General features: G+C 44.6%; 1 protein-coding gene across 1 annotated transcript in view; it reads left to right on the top strand.

Moving 5' to 3' along the window:
• The first annotated feature begins 8907 nt into the window (after positions 1-8907).
• Positions 8908-16131, top strand: part of LRP11 (LDL receptor related protein 11) — a 52261-nt gene continuing 45037 nt past the window's right edge. The window contains exon 1 of the mRNA XM_019746915.2: positions 8908-9861. Within this exon, the coding sequence (XP_019602474.1) occupies positions 9240-9861 (622 nt within the window). The 5' untranslated portion in view covers positions 8908-9239. The remainder of the gene's footprint in view (positions 9862-16131) is intronic.

Raw genomic sequence — 16131 nt, 5'->3', positions numbered from 1 at the left:
AGTGAGACTATAGCGGTATGACTCCCCTACCTATGGCTCCGTGGGTGTTCCTTTTTGGCCTCACTCTATCCTATGTTCTTGTGTGGGGAGCCAGACCAGAGACCCCGTATGAGTCCCTGCATGACAGTAGCATTCCCGTCTGTGTTGAATTTACATGTCCTGAGTTCCAGCACTAGTTTCTGGAATAAAACTTTAAAAAAAAAAAAAAATTGATCTGCCCTAAATAAAGAATTTGAGTTGGGCTCCAAATCAATTCTGCTCAGTGGAAGAAAGTTGTATGTCTAAAATGAGACTGCTGGGTCCCTCCTTAGGGAGCGGTAGAAGAGGCTAGAGAAGGAAGTTTCCTAAGAATGATTAAGACTCAGTGGGTGTCCCCTTCAAGCAAGGGACCCATTTTCTCCATTTTCAATCCTTCCTAGTATCCAGCACAGTGCCTTGCATGCAGACAAGGCTCAATGGACAAATAACAAGTGGTTAAGAGGACACAGAAAGAGCAAGGTGCACTGGAACCAAGGCCCTGTGTCATTATACTATTTATCTAGGAGTCCCAGGCACCACCGCCTGGGTAGGAAAGAACCTTTCCCCATTGACACACAAAAGATTAAAAGTAAGTGTCCTCAACACACACCTACCCCAAGTATATCTACTAAACTTTTTCTGAGTTTCCAGAATTCTTTGATGCCTGTAGTATATGCGTATTTATTGTACATTTCTCATATTACTATTAGGACCTATTGCTTTAAATGTAAACGTTCTTTACCTGGAAAAGTATCAGCATTTGAATAAAAATATACTGAGGATATTATTTGAAACAACTAACACACTGTTTATAAAAAAATGTGTCCTTAGCCTCACCACCTTTTGGACACTTGGTGACTTGTTCAAGTGCCCATTCCAGCTGCTGTATTCTTCTCCAACTCCCTTCTTCACCCCCAGAGCCCCAAACCATTGGTCCACATCATTGGCCTTTTGGGGTCCAGACTCCTCCCTCTCATCCCCTAAGCCCATTCTCACACCACTTCTCCAAACTGGTCTGCAGTTTGTCCAGTTGTCAGGGTCCTGCTAATTAACTGACTGGTTGACCTGATAAACTCCTTCAAACAAAGGGGTTTCTAACTGGATAATGTGATTCCTTTCCCAGTCCCCTGTCCCAGCCCCTGGAATATGTGGGTTTTGCTTTTTTGTTTTGTTTCTTCCCCCAGAAAAGGAAGTAAGGTTTATTTTCTATTGAAAATAAGAAGAAAAAAAATTACCACTGCTTTCAAACTATAGGTAGGACTTGAAACATTTTAACAATACATTTTTAAAATGTCTACCATTGAAAAATTCTAAAGTGTGTTTAAGGAGCAGTGAACTTAGAAGATCCTAAACCGTGCAAATTGAGAGGTAACAACAGCATCAAAATAACAGACACAGATCAGTATTTGTGTGGATAAGCTAATGCCCACTTTCCAGAAAGTCAAGAAATGCTCACATTCTTCCCCCAAATGTATTGGCTTTCCCAAGGGTAATGCTTCATATGAGCTCTGGGAACCAGTGCTGTTGGTCACCGGTGGTACTTGCTGTGGGCGTCCCGGACGTTCAGCTCTGGCGTGTTGCAGAGGAAGTCGTGTGGATTCTAGAAGCCAAAGCCACATCTGGACCAGTTAAGTCTGCTAAGGACCTGTCTGTTGAGTATGTGTTTTTGCAGGAGCCTTCAAACAGCATAATCTGGTGACTGAGTGGGGGCAGGAAATCCATGCATTGACACAGGTCACTTGGGAAGAGCATTTTGATTGAGGAGCCTTTGTCGGGGCCACCAAACCGTAAGGACATCCCCGTGCATTGAGCACCTTGTGTGCTGGGCCGAGGGCTACTGAGCAGTATGGCATCCTACAAAGACCCGGGAGGTCGACACAGTAGCTGCAATTTGCAAATCTGCAGAAGACGGTCATAAGGAAAAACCAATTTTCTTTGCCAAGGCCACACAGAAATTCAGAACTGGACCTGAGATCCAACCCAGGTCTGTGTGTGTGTCTGTCTTGTACCCCAAGCAACCCGTACACTCTCCCTTATACCCAGCAGGCTTCTCGGTGAGCTCTACAACAGCTCCTTCGGAAATAAACATGCGTGTCTGCCGTCCAGCCCGTGTGTACTTCCGGGCCACAGTATCTACTTCCGGGCCACAGTATCTACTCCCGGGCCTCATATTTTACTTCCGGGTCCCAGGGGATGGCTTCTGTAGCGTGGGCGTCCTGTGGTATCTCGCTGCTTGTCCCTCACTGGCCACCGTTGGAGGACCTCACCAGCTCCACAGTCACATCCGGTTCTGCATTTACTGAGTGAAGACTTGCTAAAATGTTTAAGGAAGAAAGGACATTACTCAGAGCACTGGAGCAGATTCACCATCACCACATCTTCCCTCCTCCCTCCATATCCCCATGACCAAATATGAACAAGTTCCTGAACTCTGCAGCCCAGGAAGACTCCATGGAGCTGGGGGCCACTGTGCCTACAAGCTCCTTTTCTGTTGCCACCTTTAGCGCTCCCAAGGAAATCCGCAGAGGGCGCCCTCCAGCATTTGTGTCAGCGGGCTCTGGCCCCCAGGGGACCTCAGAATCAAAACCCGTGTCTAGGCTGGAATCTTATACTTTACTTTCTCTCACATTGAAAGAACTTTTACAAATGAAATCATAAGAATATTAGAGTTAATTATATACTGTTAAATTCATAGCTTTGGCAAAAGCCCGGGAAAATTAAGAACCTTTTTCTAACTAAAATAAACAAATTTCAGGGCACTTTTTTGCTTTACTTTTCTAAGTGAAAATGAGGCACAACCACATTCCAAAACATGTTGCCAAAAACCAGGTTAAAACAAAAAGCTTCTAAGAAATACTTAGTAAATTGGAATTCCTGACCCTTTCAAAACATCTTCAACAATGAATTTCAGCCTGTACTTTTTATCCAGAAGAAGAGCTCAAGGGTTTGGGGTGGGGTGAGGGGGGGACGGAGGTAAAGAAAAGAGCTAAGGATACACTCTCCATCCTGTAGTTGGAAACACGGCAAGAGTCAGAATATCTGAAGCAAGAAATGAACAAAAGTCTTCACTGAGTCCAGGGGCAACAAGCTTTCTCCTAAAGCCTGCGTATTTAATTCCACAATGGCATAGGCTTGTTTGGCTTCCAGAATGTGTGTCGCCTATCTTATGTAATTTGCATAAAAATGTCAGGAATGTGAGGGTGTGAAATACTAACTATATAATTATTAAGGGATTCTTTTTCAGAGTAAAAAATTGTTATGGAGTTTAAATAAAGGCTGAGAAGGACATTTCATTAGTTCCTGTTTTTCAGAGCAGTGGGAATCAAAATTTATAATAATGGAGGTCTCTTTGATGAAGAGTGATAAAGCTAAGGTTTCTGATTATGGCTACAAATTATTTAAATAGCTGCCATAATTAATTATTAAGAGTAGTAGCCTTCTTTTACATGTGGAAGACTAAAATTGTGAGCAAGAGAAAATATAAGATGTCAGTACATATCTTTTAGGGCACAGGGAGCTTTAAATGGATTCCTGTTGGTCAGTATTTTGGAAGTGGAGATGTCACTTTTGAGGAAGTGTATCCAGGAGATGTTTTTGCCCTCAAAAAGTCATGATAAAGAAAATGCTATTCTTTCTTTTGACTAGTGCTGTTCAACATTGGGAGACGAGGAGGAAAATCAGACACTCACTCTTGTACTTCCTTTTTGTGGCTCACAGATGTAGGTCTGACTTGAAGAAAATATGTACCAGACACAGGAGAGATGGTCATGCAGCACCACTGAGGGTCTAGATGGGTCCCCGAGAGGGTAGCACACCAGTGTTTCAAGGAGTGCAGGAAGGAACACCGCTAGCTAGATTCATTTCCTTTTTTGATTCTTGGGAGGCCGACTTTCATTTCCCCAAAGGACATGCAGAGTTGGTATGGGGCTTCCAGCCTGGCCGGCCTCTGGCAGGAGCTGCGGACAAAACCCTGAGATTTGGAACTAAGTGTTCAGAAGCACAAAACACTGCAAACTCCTACAGACCTGAGGGCATTTGGCCACACACTTCCAGAAATGTGGACGAATGTTGGAGCCCATGGTGGGTAGAGGGCTGAGTGAGGGAAGTATGAGCCACAGGGCTTCTGTGTGCACACATGTGTGCATCAGCGCTGCTTTGCACAAGCTCACATCTGTGTGTAGTGTGTGGTCTATACTTTGTTAGCAAGAAAAAAAATCATGAAGGCTTTCAGAGGCACTTGGGCTGGATGTGCAGCTTTTTAAAAATTTCCTGCCTGGCTACAAAGGTCCCTAGGAAGTGAATCTCCGCTTCTGATGACCTCATTTCTCAATAATGCAGCCAGGCTTCCGGAAAGGCTTCCTCAGCCAATCAGTGGGTGCTGAGGGCAGGGGAAGGTGCTACACAAGGGTGCTCCAGGCATTGTAACCTGGCATCCCCTTCTAGTAATGGGTTCCAGGTCTGAGACGTGGCTCAGTTCTGGAAACTGGGCCAAGGATCCAGTCTTTTGTTGGGAGGCTGCTTTACCTCCTAATCATTTACCTTGTGTTTTGTCTTTGTTTTGTTACTTAGATCAGGCAGGAAGTATCCAGGTTGGTGCTCACGCCTTTTGCCTGTACGGTCACCCTGGTCTATGAGCCATAGTCACTGCTGTCTGTGGTTGAGGCCCTGGCTGGATTTCTGACATTTCTAATTATTTTGATCATAGTGGCTACTTTGTTCCTGACATAGAGCATTTCCACCTGGCATCCATTATTTCAACATTTTCCATCCCCATTACTATTAGAAGCCATTCTGGGGAAACCGACTACTACCACCATCCTGACATTCAACAAAGGTCACCATTGAGCCTTTTGAGAATTCTGGTGATCTTCTCACCCATGCATTTCTCATATGCTTAATAAATAAGAGTTTCTCTTTAGGCTTTCCCATGGAGCATGGTTGACTGGACACTTTCCTGCCTTTTCCTATTATAGCCATCCTGTCATATTCACTTGTCTGAGGCATTTGATCCTTTCCTTCACCTACTGCCTCAGAGTTCTGCCTTTTCTATTTTATAAAGTGTAGCCATGCTTTTTTCCAAGCTTGCAAGACCCATCTTATCAGGTTAGCACCACCTCCCAGGGCTGTGCGAAGTCCTGTGACCCATGATTGTCAGTGATGCCTTCTCCAACTTCAGGATCTATCAGTGTCCTCACCCTGCCCCCCGCCCCCCTGCCTACCCCACCACACACAGCCCACCATGATACAGCTTCCCCAGGAGTAGCTCCCTATGTGCTCTCCATCTCCCCCACAGGACACTGGGCTCATTTCTGACAATCCTCTGGCATCTAGGCCTTTCCTCCATAGCCACCTGGCATGTCCCTAAAGTGGTCATGGGCTGGCTCATGCTGTGTGTTGGTCTGGTGAACAGAGGACACACATCCAGGGATGTGTTATTTTTGCCAGGCAGAGGCTTCATGATCCTTCTCAAGCAAGGGAGGGGCACTAGCCTTTAGCTGATGAAGGTCGGGGAAGAACAGGGTCAGTCCTTGCTCTGCCAGCCCTGCCATCGGGGGGATTTTCTTCCTGTCACAGAGATGGGGGAGGGGTTCATTTGGTCCTTTTTCGCACAACACCAGCTCTGACCTGAAATACTCTATCTTTGCTATAACTTCACTGTCATTCCTGATGGAAACCATGGTATGAAGTTCAAGGCAAGATCGATGAAAACATATTTCAAGGATCACTGTGTTAGGAAGGAGGTCAAACTCCTTGGTGCTCTGGGGAGGAAGGAGAATGGCTCAAAGGCCTGGGAGAGACAGACAGAAACTTTGAAAGACCCGATGAAAGAGCTCAAAAAGCAACTGCTTGACATAAAACCAGAGATTTCTACAACCACTGGTAAGTTTGAAAGGCCCAGGGTAGAAGAACAGTTGTTGTCTGCTTAGGAAGCAATTGTGTTTCTGTAAAAATAGCTAAACTGGATCCCAGGATGGTACTTACCCCAGTACACCAGGAACCCTAGCCTAAGGCACTGTGCGTGGTTCTGTGCTCACATGTCACAACTCTCCCTCTCCTGCCAGGTCCCAGCTCCTCTTCCAGGAAGCCTTTCCTAAATACCCAGGACCCATCATGAATTTGACATGTGTCCTATGGGGTCTTTCCTCACTTCTGTTGAAAGTCCTGTGTGCTCACCTACAATATGAGTCCCAGGGGGACAGACACTTTCTTGTATTTTGCACCTCAGACCTGGTAGATGTCACTAAAAACATCTGTCAGATAAATCCACCTGGTAACAGTATGTGCACCTGGGCTCCATGGTCACATCAGAGTATTTTCCTACCTCAGACAGTTAAAGGTGAGACAGAAGTAAGGATGCAGAAGATGGAGAGGGTTGAAACGCAGGTCCCTCCCTTAGCGGCCAGGCCCTTCAGAGGGAGTCCCCAGGGCCACCCCTGCATCTTTCTGTCACAGGTGCTCACTCTCTTTGCTTTGAGCTCACTATCAAATCACAGCACAGACCTGGACAGCCCTGGTGAGAAGGCCAGGGGTCAGTGGATCAAAAGCCTTTTTGCCTTCAGTTATAGTTATTCTTCAACCAGCTCAAATGTCATTCTTATGGAGCTTTCGCCTCCTTCCTCAGACAGAATTAAGCACCCCCAATTCTATCAGCCTCAAAGAGGTCTACCCACAGTAAACATGTCCAACTGTGTGATAATCAGATGACCAACTGCTGTCTTTTTAGTAGAAATATGCGCTCCATGAGGACAGGGCACAACCCCTGCTCATCTTTAGACCACAGGACCTGATAGAGTGGCTGTCACATAATAAGTCGGTAGCCTAGAGGGAGGATGGTGTATTCTTAGATTTGACAGGGATTTTGCTTTTTTTTTTTTGTTTCAGTCCCACCATTGAAGTCCCCAGATACGTACTGAAGAGCATGGATCCTCCCAGTGATATTCATTTGCTCAGTGCTAACTGGCATCTTCACATGGTCCTTAGGAAGTCAGGAACCATGTCAGGTGAGAAGCAGGCTGGCCTCTGGCTCTTGGCCAGGATGTAACCTGGTAATGACTCGGGAGAGGTGCCATGGTCTCACCGGCCCCTGTCCTCTGATCCATCTATACATAGAAATGATGCACTTTCTTAGTGCTGAGCCCCCACACTCCACAGCTGCCATTGGAAATCATGTACATGAAAGTGTTCAGCAAACTCTGAAATCATATACAATTGTTTGTTAACATTATGTCATATTATCACATATATTTATTTTTAACATTAATAGTTGTAATAACTAGTATTTAAAAGGTTTGGTGATAACTTCTGGGGACATTTTTATCAAAGGTGAAAGTTTCTCTTCATAATAAGCCTACTCAAGCTCTCTGAGGTCTAGCGCAAAAGGGATCCTTATGTTGCTTCAAGGGTGTCTTACAGTGGCTGCAGTTGTGTGGAGTAAATATCTCCTAAGTGGAAGAACCTGTAGCCCATGGTGGTACAGTCCAGACACAGCCTTTTGAGGTGAGACCATTTTTTTCAGCATCCAAGCCATTCAAATACACATCTTCAAAAACTTGAAGTCCGGCCCGGTGGCTCAGGCAGTTGGAGCTCTGTGCTCCTAACGCTGAAGGCTGCTGGTTCAATTCCCATATGGGCCAGTGGGCTCTCAACCACAACATTGCCTGTTCCACTCCCGCAAGGGATGGTGGGCTGTGCCCCCTGCAACAACGTCAACTGGACCTGGAGCTGAACTGCACTCTCCACAACTACGATTGAAAGGACAACAACTTGACTGGGAAAAAATCCTGGAAATACACACTGTTCCCCAATAAAGTCCTGTTCCCTTCCCCCAATAAAATTTAAAAAAAAAACAAAAAACTTTAAAATTTGTTCTTTTCATGAAATGACAAGAAATATTGGGCTATTTTTTTTTCCTTTCTTGTTTTTTATTTACCACCTCCTACTCTGTTCTGGATCTGAAAACTACGGGTTCCTAAATGTCAGCTCTGAAAATAAAACATTATAGTAAAGACGGCTATTTTCCTATATAGTTATTTATTTTTACCCTCAAAAACAAGAAATACAGACATTTAAGAATATACAATTCATGATGTTCAAGCAATCCAATCAGAAAATTTCTGGACCTGCTAAAAAACAAGAAAATGTGATCCATAATCAGGAGAAAAATGAGCCAAGAGAAACTGAGAAATAAGATGCAGAAGCTGCTCACAGGCAGCTAGAACTCTGCAGTGTAGCCTCCACTGGGCTGAACATTTCCATATACCTTATTATGTCATTTAAAACACAAGTCCTCCCGCACTTACCTGATCTAAGCTGAAGGCCCCTCCTCATGCTGTGGAGATAACATCAGGTCCCCATAACTGGCTGTATTCAGATTTCTAGTTATGTTTGTGGAAACCTGAGTGAATGTGACCACTGATTTTTATATTTTTCAACCGCACTGCCCACCCTTTGCTACTCAAGTACAACATCTCAGGAACCTAAAGTGGAATAATCAGGGACGATGAAGGTGAAGGACAGATATGGTGTCTAGTGGTTCCTCAGTTGAGCTAGACCGTGTGTCTAGAGCAGTCCCTGAAGTCACAAGGATTTGTGAGAGCCTCGTTCCCCAAGAGCTCGTGCTCCATTGAACTGACACCCTGAGTAGGTCGGGCTTGCCATAGAGAACGATTGGCTTTGATGTAAACCCTGCCCAGGATGGAAGGGCCGCTAGCGAAGAACCACGCACCGCCCAGCAGCACTCTGGGGAGCTAACTCACCCTCCAGGATTACTCTCCCTGCCAGAAGCACAGGTAGGCGTGGACTGCGTCCACGCAAAGGAAGGGGCGGAGGGCGGGGGCGGAGCCGCGAGCGGAGGGCGGGCCTGGGCGGAGCTCCGCGCTCCTTCGCCCCGGACCGCTGTTCGCTAGCCGAGTGCTGATCCGCTGGGAAGCCGCCTTGTGGCTTCTGGTTCCCGCAGAGAGGCGCGGGCACCGGGAGAAGCCCCCGGAAAGGACGAGGAGCGGCGCCAGGCCCAGTCGGCCATGTCCCCCGCTGCTGCTGTTTCTGTCGGCGACTGCGCGCCCGCGGCCTCGGGGGCGCAGCCAGGTTCCGGAGAAGCAGCGTTTTGAGGCGGCAGGGCCTCCGCCCGCCGCGGCCGCGAAAGAGGCCCAGGGCCCAAGCTCGCCTGCGGCCCTCGCGCTCTGCGTTCCCGCCTCGTGTCGCTTCCTCAGCGGCCGGCCGCCATGGCTTTCGCTGCGAACTCGAAGCGCAGGTGGCCGCCGCGGCACCCGACGCTGCGCGGGCTGCTGTTGCTCTACCTGTGGCTACCGAGCAGCCGCGCCCCCGCACCGCCATCCGCGCCGCTGTCCGAGCTGCACGCACACCTTTCGGGCGTGGAGCAGCTGCTGGAGGAGTTCCGTCGGCAGCTCCAGCAAGAGCAGCCGCGGGAGAAGCTGGAGCTGGAGCTGCGTGCCAGCGGCGGCCCACAGCAGGGCTGCCCGGGCCCGGGCGGCGGCGGCTACAGCGCCATGCCCGACGCCATCATCCGCACCAAGGACTCCATCGCAGCCGGCGCCAGCTTCCTGACGGCGCCGGCGGCCGTGCGGGACTGGCGACAATGCGTGGCGGCCTGCTGCTCCGAGCCGCGCTGTTCCGTGGCTGTGGTGGAGCTGCCCCGGTGGCCCGCGACCGCGGCCACCGCGCTTGGCTGCTACCTCTTCAACTGCACTGTACGCGGCCATAGCGTCTGCAAGTTCGCGATGCATCGCGGCTACAGCAGCTACAGCCTCAGCCGCGTGGCGGAGGGCGGGCAGCAAGGCCTAGACGCCGGCTTCCCGGCCACCGCTCGGGCCTCACCTCGGCTGGGTAAGCATGCCCCTGAAGGAAGCCAGGGTCAGACCGCTTGGCTTGCTGTCCTTGCACCTGAGGGGTGGCTGCGTCTGTAAGACCCCACGCTGTGCCCTCATCAGCTAAGTCAGAAACGAAACACCCTTGTTCCAAGTTATCTTAGTTGCGTGCATCCAGAAGAGTGGCTTTGATTTCTTAGTCTTGTGGTTGGCTTCTGGAAAACAAATCCCAGTAGATTGAGCAGAAGCAGGCATGGTGGGCTGCTTCTGCAATTTTTGTAGCCTTGGGGATAGAGGCCGAGGTGAGTGGTTTAACTGAAATTCAATAAGCTCAAAGCAAAAAATAAAGTTTATTTTAGCTTCATGTTTTTATAAGATATGATTTGTGTCAAGTAATTGCCAAGAGCAAAATGTAATTAGATCCCAGATTGCTCATAACTCCCTGTTTCTTAGCTTGGCTCCCAACTCCAGATCCCACCTACCATTGCTTCCATCAGACATAAATGGGAAAGAACAGAGTCAGCTATTTTTGAAGTGGGTCCAACTGATTCCCATGAACTACATTTCCCTTTCATAGAGTGAAAAGAAGGGACTTGATTTAGTTGAAAATAAGAAAGTTTAAGGCACATCCCTTTTTAAAACGAGCTAAAAATGAAGCTTTTCATCTAATGGTTTTACTTTCTGCAGATGTTCAGAAAGAAAATCAAGACACATAGGAGGCACAAAAAATTCCATGTTTCCCGGAAAATAAGACCTAGCTGAACAATCAGCTCTAATGTGTCTTTTGGAGCAAAAATTAATATGACCCAGTCTTATATAATATTGTGTTATAATATTATATTAATAAGACCCGGTCTTACATTATATTTTGCCCAGTATAATATTATAATAAAATAAGACCGGATCTTATATTAATTTTTGCTCCACAAGACGCATTAGAGCTGATTGTCCGACTAGGTCTTATTTTCGGGAAAACACAGTCGTAGCACTTGAAGGTTAAGGTCACCAAGGGAATAAAATCTTCATTGGGCCCACTTGTGGTCAGCTCAGTGTGTTTGATCACACTCTATTGCTGTTTGACTTACAATAACACAAAAATGATGTCATAGCAAGATTAGAAGGGGTAGTAGCCTCAGCCAGTTCAGAAATCCGGAGTCTCCATGACCTTCAGTTCCAATGAGAATGGTGTGGAAATCTGTGTGCACCATGTCCTGTCTGCCTACTCATCTCCATCCAAGAGGAGGCTCAGAATCCTTGTCAGGGGAGCCGACATCAAAGATTACCCAGTGACTGCCTCAGCCTGGAGGGAGACACTGGGAAGGACCCCCAAAGTTTTCTCACTGAAGGGGAGACAGGAGGTACTTTTACTTGGATCATACCAGCATCCCTGAGCCTGCCCCACGGCTGTTACACATACATCCTTCCTCACTGTCCAAACATGGACCCAACAGCAAAAACACCCCAAATCCCTTTCCCTCAATCGTGGTGCACCCCGACATTGCCAAAGGGAACTTGCCTATAAGCCAGGGGAAAATGAAAGGAAAATAAACAAAGACAGCATGCCCATGGAAATTTTTTGAAAGTTTAGTTTACTAATAGAAGTTTCCAAGTCTTTTTTTTTTTTTTTCTGTTTCTTTGCCCTAGGAGTTTGTCTAGGAATTCAGTTTTGTAGATGTTTAGGGGTGAAAATAGGTAACCCCTGGGGGGGTTGGTCCTCATTCTGGAAAAACACTGCCATGCTCACACTTTAGATGCCTAGCAACATGGAAATGTGGAACGGTGCCGCTCAGACCAGGGGCGCCCTCATTCCTCTCTGCAGGTAGGGCAAAGGTTACCCTACCCAAACGTCCTGCGGTTTCCCTGCCCAGATGCTTAACCTTTTCATGTTCTTTATGCTTCTGAGACTACTACCGTGTTTCCTCAAAAATAAGACCTAGCTGGAAAATCAGGTTTAATGCATCTTTTGGAGCAAAAATTAGACCCGATATTATTTTACTATAATATAAGACCAGGTCTTATCTAACATAATATAATATAAGACCAGGCCTTATATTAATTTTTGCTCCAAAAGACGCATTAGAGCTGATTGTCTGGCTAGGTCTTATTTTCAGGGAAACATGGTACAGTTTTCCTTCTTGAATGTTTTTTTCCCCCTAACTCTGTGAGCATTGGAGCTGGAGGCTAAAGGAATGTGGAAATGGTTGAGAAAAACTCTTGCAGAGAATTTGTTAGGATGAGTAAAAAGATCATAAATGGTAAGGGACCAGGTGGGATGGGATAGCACAAATTTATAGGAAAACCCATCAGTCCTGTTTGTTGCCATTTATTGGTTTTGGTGTTATAATCTCCTTAGACATACGACCTCTCTGTCCTCCCAACACCCAGAGATCTAGGTTCTATTATAAACCAGTGTGCTGGAGGGCTTGGCAAGAGAAAGTAACTTGCCTGAGGGTCTCAGGGAGTTGCAGGGGAGTTGTGGAGCTGTGTCAGATGGAGCAGCTCATGTGTTCTCCAGCAGCACCAGGCAACCAGGAAGCAGAGAAACAGACTGACCAGGTGGCTGTCGAAGGTGATAGGAAAATGCAGGGACGAGCTGAGGATGCTGGAAAGAAGTGTGTTGCCATGACTGAATCTGCCTGCAATAGTGTGAAAAGAGCAGGGTAGGGGGCTTGCGGTCCTGACACCTGGGTGTGAGAGCCAGCTCGTCTATGTAAGGGTCCCTACTAATCGCTTGGGCCTTGAGTGCTTGCCTTGCCTTCCAGCCCAGGCTGTGCTGATCAAGGAAAGGATGCTTTGTGAATTACAAAGGCAGCACACATATGATGTGTTATAGGACCCTGGTTGCGTCGTGCAGCTGGTTGGAGGGAGGGGTTGGGGACTAGGAACCCCAATAAAAGTGGAGAGCTGCAGCAAAGAGGGTGTGGAGAGGTTGGAGCTGGAGCCAGAGAATATAATCTCAAACGGCTCACGGACCAGAACCTTTATGTTGTTTCCACTAGATGTTCAGCTTGAAAAGCAGGGTCTCTGGGAAGACCCTGTGCAGTTTTGGAAATCAGGCCCCCTTTTGTGTCAGGGAAAATCAAAGCTGTTAAGCAGTGCTCTGCTCTCCCCTCTGCACACCCAGGCACTGCCACCTTCAGCCTCTCCCTCTTCTCATCCAAGTGAAAAGGAAAGACTTTATCTTCCTGATTCAAGACTAATCCCTCCACAGGTGCCTGACCGATCTCCTCCACGGACCTTTCTTTCTCACATTTTCAACCTCTCCCTTTTGTTTTGTAAATAGACATCAGAAAAGAATGGCAAGCAATTATATTTAATAACTAATATTGAGATAACTGTTTGAGAATGTTGGGGAAAATACATTTAGACCTGCACCTCTGGGCACACACCAATAAATTCCAGATGGGTTAAAGAATTAAATATTTTTTTAAATAAATTAAGCCGTAGGTTATACATAGAAAGGCTTGAAGAAAATAAATTTACTATTGCGTATCTGGAGGGAAGATAACTTTCTAATCAAAGAGATTGCAAAGAGAAAGGATGGATGATATACATGTTTTACAAATCCTCTTTATGTCAAGAAACAAAAGGAATTGCAAACAAGAGTCTGGGAAAGTATAAGATAAGAGTATTAATATATTAATAGAAAGTGCTTATGCCAATCAGTAAGAAAAAAATAAATGGGCAAAGGATATGAACCAAGTTTCCAGAAGAGGATGTATACTTGATAAACATAGAAAAATGTTCAACCTTAGAAGTTAATCAAAGAAATGAAGTGGTGCCAGATTATGCTTATTAAATTGTCAAAAATAAGTTTGCTCTTTATTCTGCTATTGGCATGCATGTGGAGAAGTTAGTATTATGTCATATGGTCACCAAAAGTGTACATTGATACCTTTCTTTTGGAAATCAGGAAATATGTAGCAGAGGCTATAAAAATATTCATTCTTCTGGAATTTTTTTTTTAGGAAAATGGTCCATGCCAAAGAAAACATACTGTGTTTTCCCGAAAATAAGACCTAGCTAGACAACCAGCTCTAATGCGTCTTTTGGAGCAAAAATTAATATAAGACCTGATATAATATAATATAATATAAACATAACAACATAACATAATATAATATAATAGTGGGTATAATTTAATGTAATATAATATAATACCAGGTCTTATATTAATTTTTGCTCCAAAAGACGCATTAGAGCCAATTGTCCGGCTAGGTCTTATTTTCAGGGAAACACAGTATGAGCAAAAAAGGCATAACTTATAATGGTGTATAAATTGGTAAAGTAAATGTCCAGTAATAGAGGTTAGGAAATCAAAATGGCAATTGGGAAGTTCATGTAGTAATATGGGCAATGCTAGGATATGTGCTAGGTCCAATATTAGTAAATAGAACATATTAATAAATTAGATTAAATTCAGGATGTAAATTTATATTTAGTATAACTGGAATATACTTTGGGGGTGTCAAAGAATAGTGGGAAGGACAGAGCCCTTTAGTTAGAAAGATCTGGGCTGACATCTGAATTGACAAAGTTATCACCTGTGTCAGCTTATGCAACTAAGCTAACCTCTCTGAGCCTGGTTTCCTCAGGAGTATGATGCTAATGATAATATAGTTCCTACCTTAGGGACTTGTGAAAGTTGACAGAAGTTGTGCCTCAAAAGGACTTACCATGGTTCTGGGTATAAGGAAATCATCCAGCAAATGGAAGCTATGGTTGTTATCATCAGTTCATACGGAGAAAGACTAGAACAGCACACACCTAAGATGATGATAATGATATTGAGGTGGTGAATCATTTCTTTTCCTAAAATGTTGCAACTTTTAAAAACTGCCACCAAAATCCAACAAAAAACCCACAATGGATTTTGACTCATCGTAAATATCTTAGCCTCTTCCTTTAGTCTGGTCCCACTTTCATACCCTGGCTTCAGGAGGCCCTACTAATTTCTCAGCCTCAGCTATATCATTTGTGTCCATAGAGTACCGATCCAGATTCTAGAACCTCTTCCCTGTCATTAAGGCTCTGTTCTCAGCAGTGTGTTGTAAATCAGATTAGTGAACAATATTCTCTGTCTAAAATGCTACCTTGATATGTTCCCCAAAATTAGTATGAGTCTTACCTCTCTAAATCTTATCAAGTTTGTCTAGTTTTCAAAAGAAATCAATGTTACCATAGTACTTAACAGTGGCTTATTACATTTTTATGATGGGAATTCAAAATTACATATATCTTGTTCTTCATCAGCAAGTCAAATGTTTTTAAGTGTAGCATACCCCTTTCCTCTTCGTTTGTTTGTTTTAAGGTCTGTTTCTGAGTAGATAAGCTCTGGCTTATTTGAAAATACATTATACAGTATAATGTGCTAGACTTGAACTGAGGAGGAAATGTATCTCTGTTGTTTCAAATACAACAATGATCAATTTAGAGAACATGAGGATTTCACTGTTTATAAATCAAATCTTAAAGCTCACCTAAAGAAAAGGAAATGAGGAAAAGAATGATTTTCTTTTCTTCCTGGAAGGCAAGATTAATTAGTTATATAATACGTGGGATATTTCAATGCTTATGTGATTCTTCCATCTGAAATCTTTGGGGTTAAATTTTTGAGGGTTTAAAGATATATATACGTGTGTGTGTGTGTATATATATATATATGTATGTATGTATGTATATACATATATATATATAAAATTAACATCCATTGTTGTTTATAGCATATAGCTATATTTCAGTTTGTCTACTTAAAATTAGTATTTTAAAATAAATGTTAATGCAAATAGCTGCTAACTATAATGTAGTACTGCTGAATTATATGATGTTTTCCATAATTATAAAATGGTAAACCTTGTGTGAAAAACAATGAACCTTTCAGAACCAAAGGCGAGTTCTCTATAAATCTCTATGAAATAGCCTATGAGTGATGCAGTTGTCACATCTCTCCTTACCTAGGAGAAGCAGAATAAAAACATCAGGCACTGGATTTTTGCTTAGAGGTGGAAAAAGGCAGAACAAGTTTCTTCTTAGGCAGGGGTTGCTTCTGTGGCTTATTAAAATCTGAGTTATGAGTCCTCATTATTTTAAATGACTATAAAAATGGGACTCATCATGTTCTCAGTACACATATGAGCCCTTTGGCAATATCAAGTGTGCTTATTCTTTGTAACATGCTCATTACAAAAAGAGTCATCTCCCTTTGAGGCTGGCAGCGGCATTCTCTTTCAGAAAAGTCACAGCTCAAAGAGCTGCCAGTCCCTCACATAAATCCCGTTTCTGGGCCTTC

This window comes from Rhinolophus sinicus, linkage group LG05, assembly GCF_036562045.2.
Source record: "Rhinolophus sinicus isolate RSC01 linkage group LG05, ASM3656204v1, whole genome shotgun sequence".
Taxonomy (NCBI): Eukaryota; Metazoa; Chordata; class Mammalia; order Chiroptera; family Rhinolophidae; genus Rhinolophus; species Rhinolophus sinicus.
The sequence above is the reverse complement of the archived record's forward strand: the minus strand, read 5'-3'. Positions and strand labels throughout refer to the sequence as shown.